The sequence below is a fragment of the Kryptolebias marmoratus genome, linkage group LG24, assembly GCF_001649575.2.
Source record: "Kryptolebias marmoratus isolate JLee-2015 linkage group LG24, ASM164957v2, whole genome shotgun sequence".
NCBI lineage: Eukaryota > Metazoa > Chordata > Actinopteri > Cyprinodontiformes > Rivulidae > Kryptolebias > Kryptolebias marmoratus.
The window spans coordinates 6,398,552-6,411,052 of NC_051453.1; the positions used below are offsets into that span (position 1 = coordinate 6,398,552).

The 12,501-nt window shown below is 40.2% G+C and overlaps 2 protein-coding genes and 1 long non-coding RNA gene across 7 annotated transcripts in view; 1 reads left to right on the forward strand and 2 right to left on the reverse strand.

Moving 5' to 3' along the window:
- arid3a (AT rich interactive domain 3A (BRIGHT-like)) overlaps positions 1 to 2,578 on the reverse strand; it is a 50,479-nt gene extending 47,901 nt beyond the window's left edge. For 2 of the 5 annotated variants that reach the window (XM_017413480.3, XM_017413481.3), the window contains exon 1: positions 2,286 to 2,578. The gene's annotated coding sequence lies outside the window, so the exon portion shown is untranslated. Of the gene's footprint in view, positions 1 to 2,073; positions 2,097 to 2,285 lie in introns of those variants that run through there. The other 3 variants (XM_017413485.3, XM_017413484.3, XM_037974287.1) reach the window with 3 other exon arrangements.
- A 30-nt stretch (positions 2,579 to 2,608) lies between these two features.
- On the forward strand, positions 2,609 to 4,727 carry LOC112450414. The gene is made up of 3 exons (XR_003039037.2): positions 2,609 to 2,732; positions 3,130 to 3,197; positions 4,166 to 4,727. It is a non-coding gene; the product is annotated as an uncharacterized LOC112450414 (long non-coding RNA).
- A 1,591-nt stretch (positions 4,728 to 6,318) lies between these two features.
- r3hdm4 (R3H domain containing 4) lies at positions 6,319 to 12,327 on the reverse strand. Its single transcript, XM_017413578.3, has 8 exons — positions 12,132 to 12,327; positions 10,387 to 10,544; positions 10,114 to 10,235; positions 9,879 to 9,996; positions 9,719 to 9,804; positions 8,993 to 9,078; positions 8,158 to 8,213; positions 6,319 to 8,076 (listed from the first exon to the last, which is right to left on the reverse strand). Exons 1-8 carry the CDS (start codon positions 12,170 to 12,172, stop codon positions 7,973 to 7,975), a joined length of 771 nt encoding a protein of 256 aa, XP_017269067.1. The 5' UTR covers positions 12,173 to 12,327; the 3' UTR covers positions 6,319 to 7,972.
- Positions 12,328 to 12,501: the final 174 nt, after the last annotated feature.

The following is a 12,501-nucleotide window of genomic DNA, read 5'->3' on the forward strand; positions in this document are numbered from 1 at the left end:
GACAAGCGCAGAAACTCAGAGAAGACGTTTAGATGGAAATGAAAAAGAGAATGTGCTGCTGATCGCAAAAGAAAAGAAAAATATTGATTAAGACAAATGTCAAGAATAAATATAAGAGTACAAGCAGGACGCTGGAGCATTCAAACACGCTCAACTTGTTTTAAAAAAGGCTGCTCGACTGGCATGATTAGCGTTTTTTCAATTGTAGACTAAGATTGTTTGACAAATCTGAGCGTAAATACGTACCAGTCTATCTAAAATGTCGGACTTCTCTATTCCAAATGGCTCTTCTGTTGACCTGTTTTCAGTCGCTTTGGCTGTTTTTGTAGGTAAGGAGACACGCATGGAATTTTTAATTTAAGGACATTAACCACCAACGTGAGAAACAAATTCTGCGGGTTTTGTTTCTTATTTTCCTTTGACTAGTCTTCGTGACGTTGCAACAAGTCCCTGAGGTACATTTGGAGAGTTTTAAATGGTTTTCCCCCTCCAAATATGTTAATCTTGACAGAGATGGAAAAGCCCATGGCGCCACATTTAACGTGGACCCTGCAAAGCTCCGCTGAAAGCAGCAGTTGTAATTGCTTTCAGGGCACGCTTGTTGAAGGTCATTAAGACAAAGAACTATACTTGGCTTCAAAACAAAAAAAACCTGCTTCCTGTGTCCCTGCACTCCCCCCACCCCTGACTCTTGGTGAGAAACTTTAACGCTAACCACAAGCCAAATGCCAGGCAGTTTTGGATGTGGCTGTGAGGTTTATCAGCTTTGCGTAACCGGGCCAAATTTCCCCACAAAATACAGTAGAAGGACCTCTTGAACTCCTTCTGGGATGAGAAGTCTGCTGACCCATTTCATGTCGGCTGACGTCACGCAGAGGAAGACTTCCCACCACAGCGTTGTGGTCCTTAGGGAAGCTTGCGTCCATAACTGCGATAACACACTTGTATGTTTTAACTTTGTGTGGATCTTAAATACACCAAAATAAATTTTATCCACATATTTCATCATTGCTATAAACAATTTCACCTTCTTTGGGACAATTCTGCTATAGTTTTTATGACACCGGCCTCTATCGTCTGCATTTCTTTGGACGTCTGTTGGTATTAAATGGCATGGCATGAAACTGCAAAGCCAAAACACAACACCAACGTAAAGGGAAAGTGTCAAAAGAAGAGCAGAGAAACTCTTGGGAATCAATTTTTTGCCATTCCTGCAAGAATACAGCTATTTATGAAGTCAATATAAGTTAAAGCTTATATTGGCATAAAAGTCAAATGGATCACCAGCTAAAATGCTATGAGGAACTGAACTGAAACAGCCACCCTTTATCTGACAAATCATTTTTGGTTTCATTCCAGTCTTTGGACCTATTCTCCCACATGCCTATTAATCTGTCAATAACATTCAAACAGTAAATATTATTAACAAGCACTAAGTTTATCCCCAAAGACAACCATCAGGTCTCTGCTGTGACCTCCTATGTTATATATAAGAAGAGGCCAAACTTTCAGGCGTAGATGCAGTCACATAAAATGGCTTTTATGGAAACTTTAATGCACTTTTACGCTTTACGTTGCGCGTTGTGAAACGTTGCGTTCACTTCGGTCGGACACGCCACGACCGTGAACAGGATTTTTAAAATAAAATACGAAAAACACTTCTAACGTGCGATTTTCCCGTGAATGAATCTTTAACAGCAAGCCGCGCTGGTTTATGTGTTATCAGCATGTTGCGAAAGCGGCGGTTAGGACGGTAAATAATCCTCTTGTGTTGCTATGATTTTGTGTCGGTGTCCATATTTTACGTGAGCGCAGAAAAATGCCCTAAACAGTCAGAATTCGAACGTCAGCCGTGAACGGTCTTACGTACAGAAGTTGACGTTAAAGCTACGTGAATCGTGCTGGCTTGAAACAGACTATGTGCTGTTTTTTTATTTTAAACTTTGTTTATTCGTTTAGAGAGAGAAAACAAACTTGTGTAGAAAAATCATACACATTTTATAGGATTTGACCATGAGAAAATAGTGCCGTTCCACTCCGCGTAGGTTAATGTACACACATAGGGCGACTCACCGCAGCAGAGTCCATCCGCTACCTATGCAATAGGTTATCGATCTGCCATTTGATAACGTAGTATCGATTTTTACAAAAAAAAAATAATAAAAAATATCTAAGTGCGCTCTTTTACTTGACGACTCAAACAACAGTGAGGACAAAGATGTAGGAGCAAATGCGAACGGTTCCAAAGTCAACACATTATATTAATAAAGCGAAAAAAGCCTTACCACGTCGGCTTCCGTTCGATTTTCACACAGTTTGGAGCCGGAAGAAACATTCCTGTTTTTCCCGTCTTTTTCTGGAAAGGAGTACCCCCACTCCTCCGCGTCAAGATCAGAGGGGACACACACTCACACACAACACACACACACACACAAAAGGCACCGAATCGATTAAAACGGAGAGGTGGCTCGTGTGTCTATCAGCTAAAAGCGAAGTGGTTTCATGTGACCGGCTGCGTGATAGATCCACGCATTCGGTGAATTGTGCGTTTTTTCGGAGTTTTGTCTGTCTGTCGCTCCGAGGCAGACACGCACACGGACCGTGAGAGGCGTGGAGACACTCTCCAGCTCTGCACAGTCACATCATTGGTTGACAAACAGCAATCAGATGCAAATTCCTAACCTCTGAATCAGCAGGGGCCGTACCCCCACCCCCTGCAGCGGAGCATGTCGGTAAGTGCAAGGGTGGGAACTGTTAAAAAAATACATAAAATAACATTAAAAAAAAGGGCTTGGACCGGGTCAGAGAGCTGGTACTACCAAGTCTGTTCGATTAAAGCCCGATTCAAACACTTTTTACGCGCTGACACCGACAGGAAAAAGTAGCAGAGAACATCACTCAAAATCAAAGATCGTCTATTTCATTTAGAGAAATAATATAGTATTTACAGGAAAAAACACAAGTTTGTTTATCTTATCTGTGAATGGCATTAAATGTTAAAGGGCTTAGCTCGTTAAATGTAGTTTCCAGAGAATATCATAAGTGAGGCAGGCATGCAGTTTTTTAAAGAGACTCATCAGGTTGATTATAATAATGTTTTTTTTTTGTTTGTTTTTTTCTCAAATCGAGGTTTATTGTCCCTGTGAGCAAATTTTGCAAATGGATGCCAGCTACCTACGGAAGGCGACTGAAAACAGGTCAGAACTTGAGAAGGCTGACAATTTTGACATCTTTATGCTCAGATTTTCTCCAGTAAGGCTTTGTTTACGTCGAGCGCATACCCGCATTTCACGATTGCATACTCGGGAAAACTACCGGAGTAAACTTATTAATTGTAGCTCAGGTTAACGTTTGATTACACAGCATTGCAATGAGTACCTTTAACATACTCGTCTACTCAAAGACAAACTAGTTCTTTAAATTGAATTTAGGTTAAAAATTAAAACAATAACATCTTTTTGTGATAAACTGCTGTCCAGTTATGGTGTAGTTAAGGCTGAATGAGACGTGGAAGGGCAATTTAAAATCAAAACCAAGCAGGTAAATATTGCACAGAATGATTTGCAAATTAAAGCGGAGCGTAGTTTGTGTTGATAGATCTGATTAAGTGTTTACTCGTCTGATGTTACTGTAACGAGTGACGTGGTTTCATCTCTTTCATAGATGGCATCTTCTTTACTTTTCTTTTTTTTACCGGGCAGAGCTTCACGACACTCATTCTGCAAGTGTGAGGGAGTTGAGGGGGAATCTCACCTAAACTCTCTTTGTCCTACTTTTCACTTTCAGATCTGCAGCTCTGAATGAATGAGTCAGACCGAGACAGATTTATCATCCACATTATGTCGTATTATGTTTACTTTGTTTGTATTTGACAGAGCTTGAATATTCAGGGGATCGCTCTGATAAATGTCCTGTCACGTGTCTTGATTTAAAACTCAATCTTGAAAGAAAAGCTGGTGTTTCCCATCAAATGGCAGCCTTTAATAACATGTTAGAGACGTAAAAATCACAGTCTGAACAATTATTTTTAATAAAAGCAAATAAAATCAGTCATCCAGCAGCAGGTTAAAGAGTCAGGCTTCATTTGGGGAGTTAATAGTTCTGAAAAAGTCACATTTTTTTGTATTTTATTGCTTTAAAAAACCACATAAATCCACCCCGTTAGGCGCTGAACTCTGCTGGCTTGCAGCTGTCGGCTCGGACGGAGGGCCCTGAGATATTTTAAAAACGGGAAACCAATCCTCCCATCTGCCTCATCTGATGAAACGGGATCCAGGATGCGAGCGCGTCCAGTGATGGACGAAATTAAAGTCAGAATGAGCCTCGGCGGCGATGACAACTGCAATTTCACACTTGATACCAAAATAATTAAAGATGACTGATTCTCTTCGTCTCAAACGGACCTCTGCCAGGGTGCGGTTCGCACTGAAAGCAGACGCTTTTGTAGATACAGTGACACAGCTTTTTTATTAGGTCCTGAAACACAATAAGTTGAAAAAACAGACAAAGCAAGACTTTTTACTTGGATCCAATGTATGATTTTAATAATTTACAAGCACAAAATGATGGAAATCTTTATTAAAAGCAGGTTGAAATGCTTTACATTTGTGTTACATCTGTTTTTCTTAGTAAATCCTGACATTTGTGACTCTTTGCAATGCAAATCTGGGATTTCTATTTTGTTATTATTGTTTATTCTGACTCGTTCCTTTATATGTTGCAGCCGAACCGGGGATTAAAGCAGCAGAACGCTCTCTTTAAGGTGTCGCAAACCCTTTCGAGGCAGGGCGTTGACAATTAACACATCACTCAAAAAAAAAGGCTATAAATTTAAAAAAAAGGAAATAAAATTCTGCTGTTCATATCCTGTTTTTTGTCAGCTCACGCCACCCCAGTTATAAATACGTTGAGTTTTGCCACCTCACTGTGGGTCTTCTGAAGGTTTGTGTTTTTCCTGCAGGGTTTTTAAGAGGCATTATTATTATTTTGTCCGTCTGCTGCTTTTCATAAGTCTTTAGTGGCAAACAAATGCTGCTAACGGCGAACTCATCCAACCTGTCGTCTCTATTTACATTATCTTGTTTACCTGCAGTTCATAAATCTTCTCACCTGTGAGACACAAGGAAATATCTAAGGGAAGAGATCCAATACTTTAGACAGCAGCACTGTTTGGTCACATTTTCTCATCAATAATTGTGTATTTGTAGTTCTTTGGCGCCACCTAGTGGACGAAGTCAGAACAACAACCTTTTAAATGAGAAAAACTACAATTTTATTCTACTTAAAACCTCCTTTATAACCAAACTACTGTACATTTACTCTCCTAATTTCTTTTATATTTTGCTAATAAGGACCTGGATGTCTTTGTGATCTTTTAAAGTCATCTTGACCAGCAGTTCTTCTGTTTTTTTTAAAACTTTTTACCTGGATTTTATTATTTTCTCAACAAGTAGGGATGAATAAAGGCACGCCAACTACCTATAGCAGATAATCCATGACTAAAAGTCACGTTTTTTTGTTAAAAATAAGAATAATCTACTCTCAGCTAATCGTTTACTTTGTCAAGTTTTCAGAAAATGTTTTAGGAATCAACTTGTTGGCGCTAAAATAATATTTTGTGTCAAATTTAAGATTTTTCATAGATTCAGCTAAAAATAATGGGAACAAATTGTGTCCCTGTGGCTGGCTCTTCTTACCAAATTGCAAAAAATCCTTTTTAAAAATCATTTTATTCTAAGTTGTTTACATAATAACGGACTGATGGTGAATTTTGGGGGGTTTAGGAGCCTTTTTCAATGCCTGAATGATTTAAAAGTCAGACTAAAAAGACTGGTTTGGACTGAAAATGCAACTAAAGTCCAAATAAAACTTTAAAAAGAAAAACTAAAAAAAAAACTACTGATCAAGACTACATAGAAGTCTGGCTCCTTGAAAGTAAAAAATAGAAATTAGGGATTTATAATATCTTTAATTAGAAGGTTAAAATAACATTTAAAAGGTTGTTTTTTCATTTTTCTGTTTTCCAGATGAACCCTGGTCAGATTTTATAGTTTCTCAGTCAGTAAATAGTTTAAATGTCACGTAAATTGCTTTTTTTCTATTCGTTAAACATAAAATGGTTTGAAAAATAAGGGTCACTTCTAATAGCACTGTATGTACCTTTTAACACGAGACGTTTTCTGCTTCTTTTCTCTTTAATCTTTATTTATTTTTTGTAGTTTTGCTGGGAATTCTTCTAAATTTTTGCCTTGGTGAATACATAACTTGGCTGAATGATAAGATTATCGAGACCTTTAGGCAGAAAAATGAAAAGCAGCGTGCAACTTAAATCCTTTAATAGCTGCAGAAAGGATTATAAATACGCACATCATGCAGAGAAACACAAAGATGTTTCAGAGTAAAGCTGTCAGACTACCAGGCTTTAAAAGGCCCAAAGTTTGGCACAAGTCCGTTAAATATTTACACCACGGCTGCTTGTTTTTAAAAAGTTGGTAGCACTCCAGGTAGCTGAGGTGAACACGACCCACGCACAAACATCCAAACAGACAAAAAAAAAGACAACACGTGAAGCTTCTACGTCACATTCAGATTAAAGTTCAAAGCCTGAGAAGTTCGATTTCCTCGCAAACATGCGGACAAACTTTGGTTGTTGACAGAAACGGGTCAACTTTTGTTACACTGCTCACAACAATCCATATAAATAAAAAGAAAAAAATGTTTTTTTTAAGAACCTGGATACACGTTTCTAAAATTTCCGTACAAATGTAGAAATGTATGTACAGATAAATAATAGAAACTGTATTTTTATAAGGCAGAAGTGCTTTTTTTCCTGGTTGTTGGTGATATTTAAATAAAAACCTGTTTTTTTCAAAAGAACCCCTTAAATATGGTTACTGTACACACATTACAGTATATTATTAGACATTACCAGGTCATTTAAAGAAGCAGCTGTACAAGTTATAGCTGTGAGAGAGAACTACCCTAACAATTACAGCTTCCAACACGTATCTAACACCAGCACTCTTAACGGATCAGGCAAAAATAATCCACTTCTAGTTAACACACAGCCAGAAACAAGAACTTTGCTTCCCCACACAACGATAAGAGACGTTAACGTCTTCGTCTACAACAAGCGAGGAGCCTTTTCTTACAAAGAGGTCTCGAACGTCAGACCCGACGGGCGGCGAGCTGTTCGCTGCGCTTCAAGCTCCTCGTTTCACCACGTTAATAATAATCAAAGAGTCACCTCACTGCTCACTAAAACTGTGACGATGTAGTTTGTGATCCTGGGTGCATCCGGTAAGAATCTGCAGCACTCGACTTTTCCCACATCATGGGTCTGTTCTGTGGAAAAATGAATTTAATCCACTTTCAGATAAGGCTGCAACAAGCACAGCATGTTACTTTTAAGAAACATAACTGCGCTCACAGGCTCACTTTTCAATCCATGTATCACATATTTTTTTGCTTTTAAAAGTTTAAAAACTGGCTGCATCAGTGCCGTTATTAAAAAAAAATCGTTTTAAAGCTCATAAGTGCCAGTCAGTAATTGTAAAAGTGACCCGGCGTTAAAGGAGCGTTCGTGATATCAACATGTTAGATTGAAGTGCTTAGAAATTCAGACCGCGGCGAAGGGAGCGTCAAACAGGAGATCTGTAGCTACAAAAACACGTTTAAATTGATGTAATAATGTGGCTCTACAGCTGTGGAGACACTCAAGTTAACTCAGCACCTGATGGTAAATGGAGACGTGGAATAAAAGCAATTAAAGCTTAGTAAATTCATTCTTTTTTTAAAAAAAAAAAAAAAAGGTACTCGGATGTGTGTTCATGTTGTCACGCTGACGCAAATCCTCACTTGTTGATGAATTAATGAAACATTTACTTCAGAAAAAAAGAAAACAGAGACGGATGGGTTTGTGTGCGCGGACGGTGCAGAGCGGGAAACCAGGAAACGGGCCGCGGTTCTGGTCTCAGCTCATCTGCTCCAGGTAGGCGGACAGCAGCAGGCTGGGAGGCAGAAACTCCTCCTGTTTGTTCACCACCTCCGTCTGACGCGACCCGTTGTGGTCGATGCCTGCGGGTCCAAAACAAAGACACACGTGAGCGCGTGGAAGGCTCTGAATCGCCCGCCGGGCTGGTTGGGACTTCCACTCACTTGCGGAGACGAGGTCCATGTACTGGCAGATGGCGTGGAGCAGCAGTCTCTCGAAACTGGTCGGCAAACACAAAAATGACAGAATCGTGACTCGTCTGTGTCATCATCGTTTATAACCAATTTAAGCATTAATTCAGCTTCTGTTGGGACCCATTTTCCCCACATGGATCAATTAAGTTCACCTATTTAAGAACAATAACCCGACATTTCCTCCCATCCCGCTGCTGAGATGACTCAGCTTCTCTGCGAAGGTTTTATCTAATTTAACAGAAGCCGCTTTTCCAGGTGGGTAAATAAAGCTGAAGCCCATCGGTGAGAGGACTCAGCCTGCATTATTTGTCAAGAAACGTGTTAACGCAGTCTGCAGAGCTGCGCTGGAGGAGGTTGTTTTATCTGGAGAACTGACGGGACGTGGAAGACGATCCAAGACTCAGGTCTGAGTGAGGTACGGACGGGTTCGAGGCGTTATTTGGCGCCAGACGGGGCTGATGGACAAAGGATTAAAGTGGGAATCTATTATTTTTAGGAAATACAAACATCTTCCAGTGTTCCTACTGTTTCACAACAATCTTTATAGAAACGTCAGACTTTCTTCAACCTTTTAAAGCAAAGTAAATGTGGAAAAATGAAGACTAATTGTACAGGAGTTCTGCTGGGTTTAAATCAACATTAAACAAAACACCCTCGAATCGTTCCACACGCGGTTATTTGCTTTGAATAAACACTGATTTGTGATAAAGACATCTCACTTACCTCAGCAGTTTGTTTTTTTTTTAAAGAAAGCGACTCCGGTGAAGACCTGCGAATATTCAGACAACAGAAAGAGGGTTTCTACCTGCTGCTGAGGATGGTTGTGTAAACTGAGTGAGGCTCGGCGCTGAAGAACCTGAGAAGGTTCTCCTCGAGAACTTCCAGCGTTCCCTGAGAGAAGGAAGAGAGGAAACGTGAGAGAAGTGCGAGGTGTCATCTTTTGAGGCGATCTCGGTTTGTGAACGAGAGAAGGTGCACAGCTTCAGCAGGAGATCTGTGAAAGTTAAGATTTCTTCTTCTTCTCAAACGATCTTTCGCGGCTGATAAGCGCCACGGTTAGCTGCTCAGATAACAGGAGGCTGCAGCTGACGCACATCCAGCCCCGACTCCACAATCTGAGGTCGGATCTGCCGTGAGATTCTGTTCAAAACCTTTGCTACAAAAAAACTGAAACTGAAGCTGTCTGACGGTTTTAGGAACCTGGAAGCACGAAACAGCTCCTTCAGAAAACGTGACCTGAAACTATTATGACAAAGAAAAAGAAAAGTGAGCATAACTCGACCGACTGAAACTCCTAAAAGAATATTATAATGTCTCTGGTTTGGTTCAATCGTCTCATTAACTCTGTCTTTAAGAGGCAGACTCAAACACTAAATGAATCAAAAAGGTTTCATTTTTAAATATCTGTCGTGTCATTTACAGTTTTCTACTAAAGGACGGGAAATTTCAGGAAACGTCGCGGAGCAATCAGATAACAAACATTAACTTTCTGAGCTCAGTGGGAGAAAAGATGAAGAGGTGACCCCCCCACCCTCGGTATCTGTTTCCGTCTCAGAGTCACTCGAAGCCGGCGGTCGATTCTGAGGTAGCACTCCTGAGCGGCAAAGGCAGGATAAACTGTGGAGAGACGAGCAGCAGTCAACGTGCGCCACAAACTACACAAAAACAAGCGACCGACCCGGGAGGCTCACCATTCCTCTGGTCTTTGAGGAGCTGGGTGGTGTTTTTCCTCCGGGCCTCCTCCTGCTCCAACAGAGACAGCAGCCTCTCCTGCTCCTCGCCGGAGCAATTCATGAAGTCGTTCCACCGCTACAACACGACAAAGTGCAGTTTGTCTTTCCAAAAAGGACAAAACCGGCTTGTGGCGTCGGAAAGAAAGACGCCGAACTGCGTCAGAGCTCCCTGATAACGGAGTCAGACGGGTACCTCTGCGTAGTTTCCGTTGGCGCAGGCCTCGGTGAAGATGGACGGGATGGCTGGGTTGCTGCAAACCTCCAGGTCGTCTTTGGAGCACTCATCCTTCTCAAGGAGATTGGCAAGATAGCGTGCTGAAAACAAACAAACAATAGATTTATAACAGGAGAGTTGTGTCCAAACTCTTTCGGATCAACATGGTGTCCTGTTTTAGTCTCCTTTGCTTCCAGCACCGTTCAGCCTGCAGCGAATTCGATAATCTGATCAGATGAAGCGAGAACTTACTGTTTTCCTGCCGACGAAGGCTCTTCTTGCCTTTGGCCCGCGGGGTGAGATCGGAGTTGCGGATGGCTTGATTGATGTAGAACTGCTTCTTTTTGGCAGGGGACACTCGCTTGGCAGGAGAACAAGGCAGCGAGGCGCACTTACGCTCCTCTATCAGGCTGGAAACAGACGACAAGAACATCCGGGTCCGTTTTAATCACACAGATATTTAGGAGGAATCACCAGCTGCTCAGATAATACGCAGCACACAGTAAAAGAACAGCAGTAATAAAGTAAAGCACTTAAATGCTTATTTTTAGGACCCAGTATATTGTTTACTATCATCCAGTTGAGCACAGATGTGAGAAAACTCTCAATTTGCAGAAAAAGCACTGAATAGTTCTCCCTTTTCTAGCTAATTTAGTTCTTTTGTATGTGTACATATAAAACCTAAGCTTTAGTTTATAATACAGCCAAACAATTATTTTATTTGTATGTTAAATAATGAGTAAAATCCCTTCTGTGAGTAATCTTGACATTAAAACCACAATAATTTAGTCCATTTAGGACTAAATTAGGAAGAGAACCCAAGAGAACAACAAAAATGATGGGGGAAAAAATAAAGTAAAATAAAGAGTATATTCTGTTTTAGATAAGATGATACTGAATGTAGAGACAGTTTGACCCACAACTTAGAAGCCTCATTCGTCTGTGGACCAGCTAAAAGTGAACAATCATCAGATCTCAATCATCTGGAGGGCACACGTACGTCTGCAGGAAGTCAGACAGATCCACAAGAGCCTTAAACTGTAGGTCAGCAATAAAACTATAAAACCTAAAACAAACAAACGAAGGGAAGCATGGAGAAGATAAATGATTTCACCTTAGATTAAAGCCTCAGTTAAAACAATAAAACCATTTCACCACCAAATTTTGTGCGCCAACTGCTTTATAAATTATATCCTCTAGCAGTTTCAATGTGGCTCAAATTATTAAAAGAACAAGCGATTGGCGATGTAAGGGCTTTATTTCACATCAGTGGACAAATAAATGAGCTTCTTCTGGTTTGTGGCGCAACTCTTTCACCAACAACAGGTTCCTTACACCATAACCATGCATCAGTGTAACACTTGAGTGGATCAGGGTGGAGGAAACTGATAAAGATCCTGCAGCAGATTCAGATGTAGGTCAATGTGGGTGGGTGGGTGTTTCTGTCAGATGCTAACTTTACCCTCACCTTTTTTTAGCCTGAGCCCTGCTTCTTATTTCCATCATAAAATGTAACTCCACCTGCGTTTGTTTAGGTTTGACCCTGACATTAAAAACAGACAGTGTGGCTTTAATTGGTTAGTTTAATGCAGATTAATTAAACAAAAAACAAACAAACCTTAATATCTTACACGTCTGTCTTTAGTTTGGAAGGAAAAGCATATTCTGAATTCATAATGCATACGAGCCGTTTGCTGAAATAAAAAGTAACGTAATTTTAACGTTTAAATAAACAAAACAAAGATAAACAAATAATCAGCCATTAGTCAAAGGCTAAAATGCTAAAGGAAGGAGTTCAGGTGTCATCAAGATTTGCGTAAACAAAACTCCTACTGAAAATTTACATAATTTACTAATTAGTCACTCAACATAGTGGTGTTTTAGTTGAATAAATCCAACTTCAGTCTCGAATCTGAGAACATATTTAGCTTCAAATGAGCTCTAATTCTGGCTAATGCTAACTAGCTAGCTCAGGTAACAGAGAAATTAGCACTCACATAAACTCCTGTTCGTCATTGTTGTCAGTCAAAACGACCATTTTATTCAAGTAAAAAGACAATCCGAAAGCCCCCGCCGACAGTATGGCAAAAAAGAGAAGTTTGGCACGAAAATACAGTCAAAACATCGGAAAATGCTCGTTAGCTCGTTAGCTTTCGGGCTATGGCAAAAAAGCTTCAAAGATAGTAAATAAACAGAGCGCTCACTCCGTCTAAGTTTACGATATCGACCTACTTTTTAACGCACATAGATCGTTTATTAGACAGAGGCCTAGTTAGATAGAAAACGTCCAAAGATATAACAATTCTATACTACTACTACTACTACGACTACTGCTACTAATAAAGTAATCAAGCACGTTTTGCACCA

Bases quoted from the DNA above. Each gene is read 5' to 3' on its own strand.
- r3hdm4 (XM_017413578.3), bottom strand. From the start codon at position 12,172: ATGGTCGTTTTGACTGACAACAATGACGAACAGGAGTTTAT. The intron at 9,079-9,718 runs GTGGGGGGGTCA...TCCTTCTCTCAG, and splicing joins GACGGAAACAGATACCGAGG to GGAACGCTGGAAGTTCTCGA. The intron at 8,077-8,157 runs GTGAGTGGAAGT...TTGGACCCGCAG, and splicing joins CATGGACCTCGTCTCCGCAA to GCATCGACCACAACGGGTCG.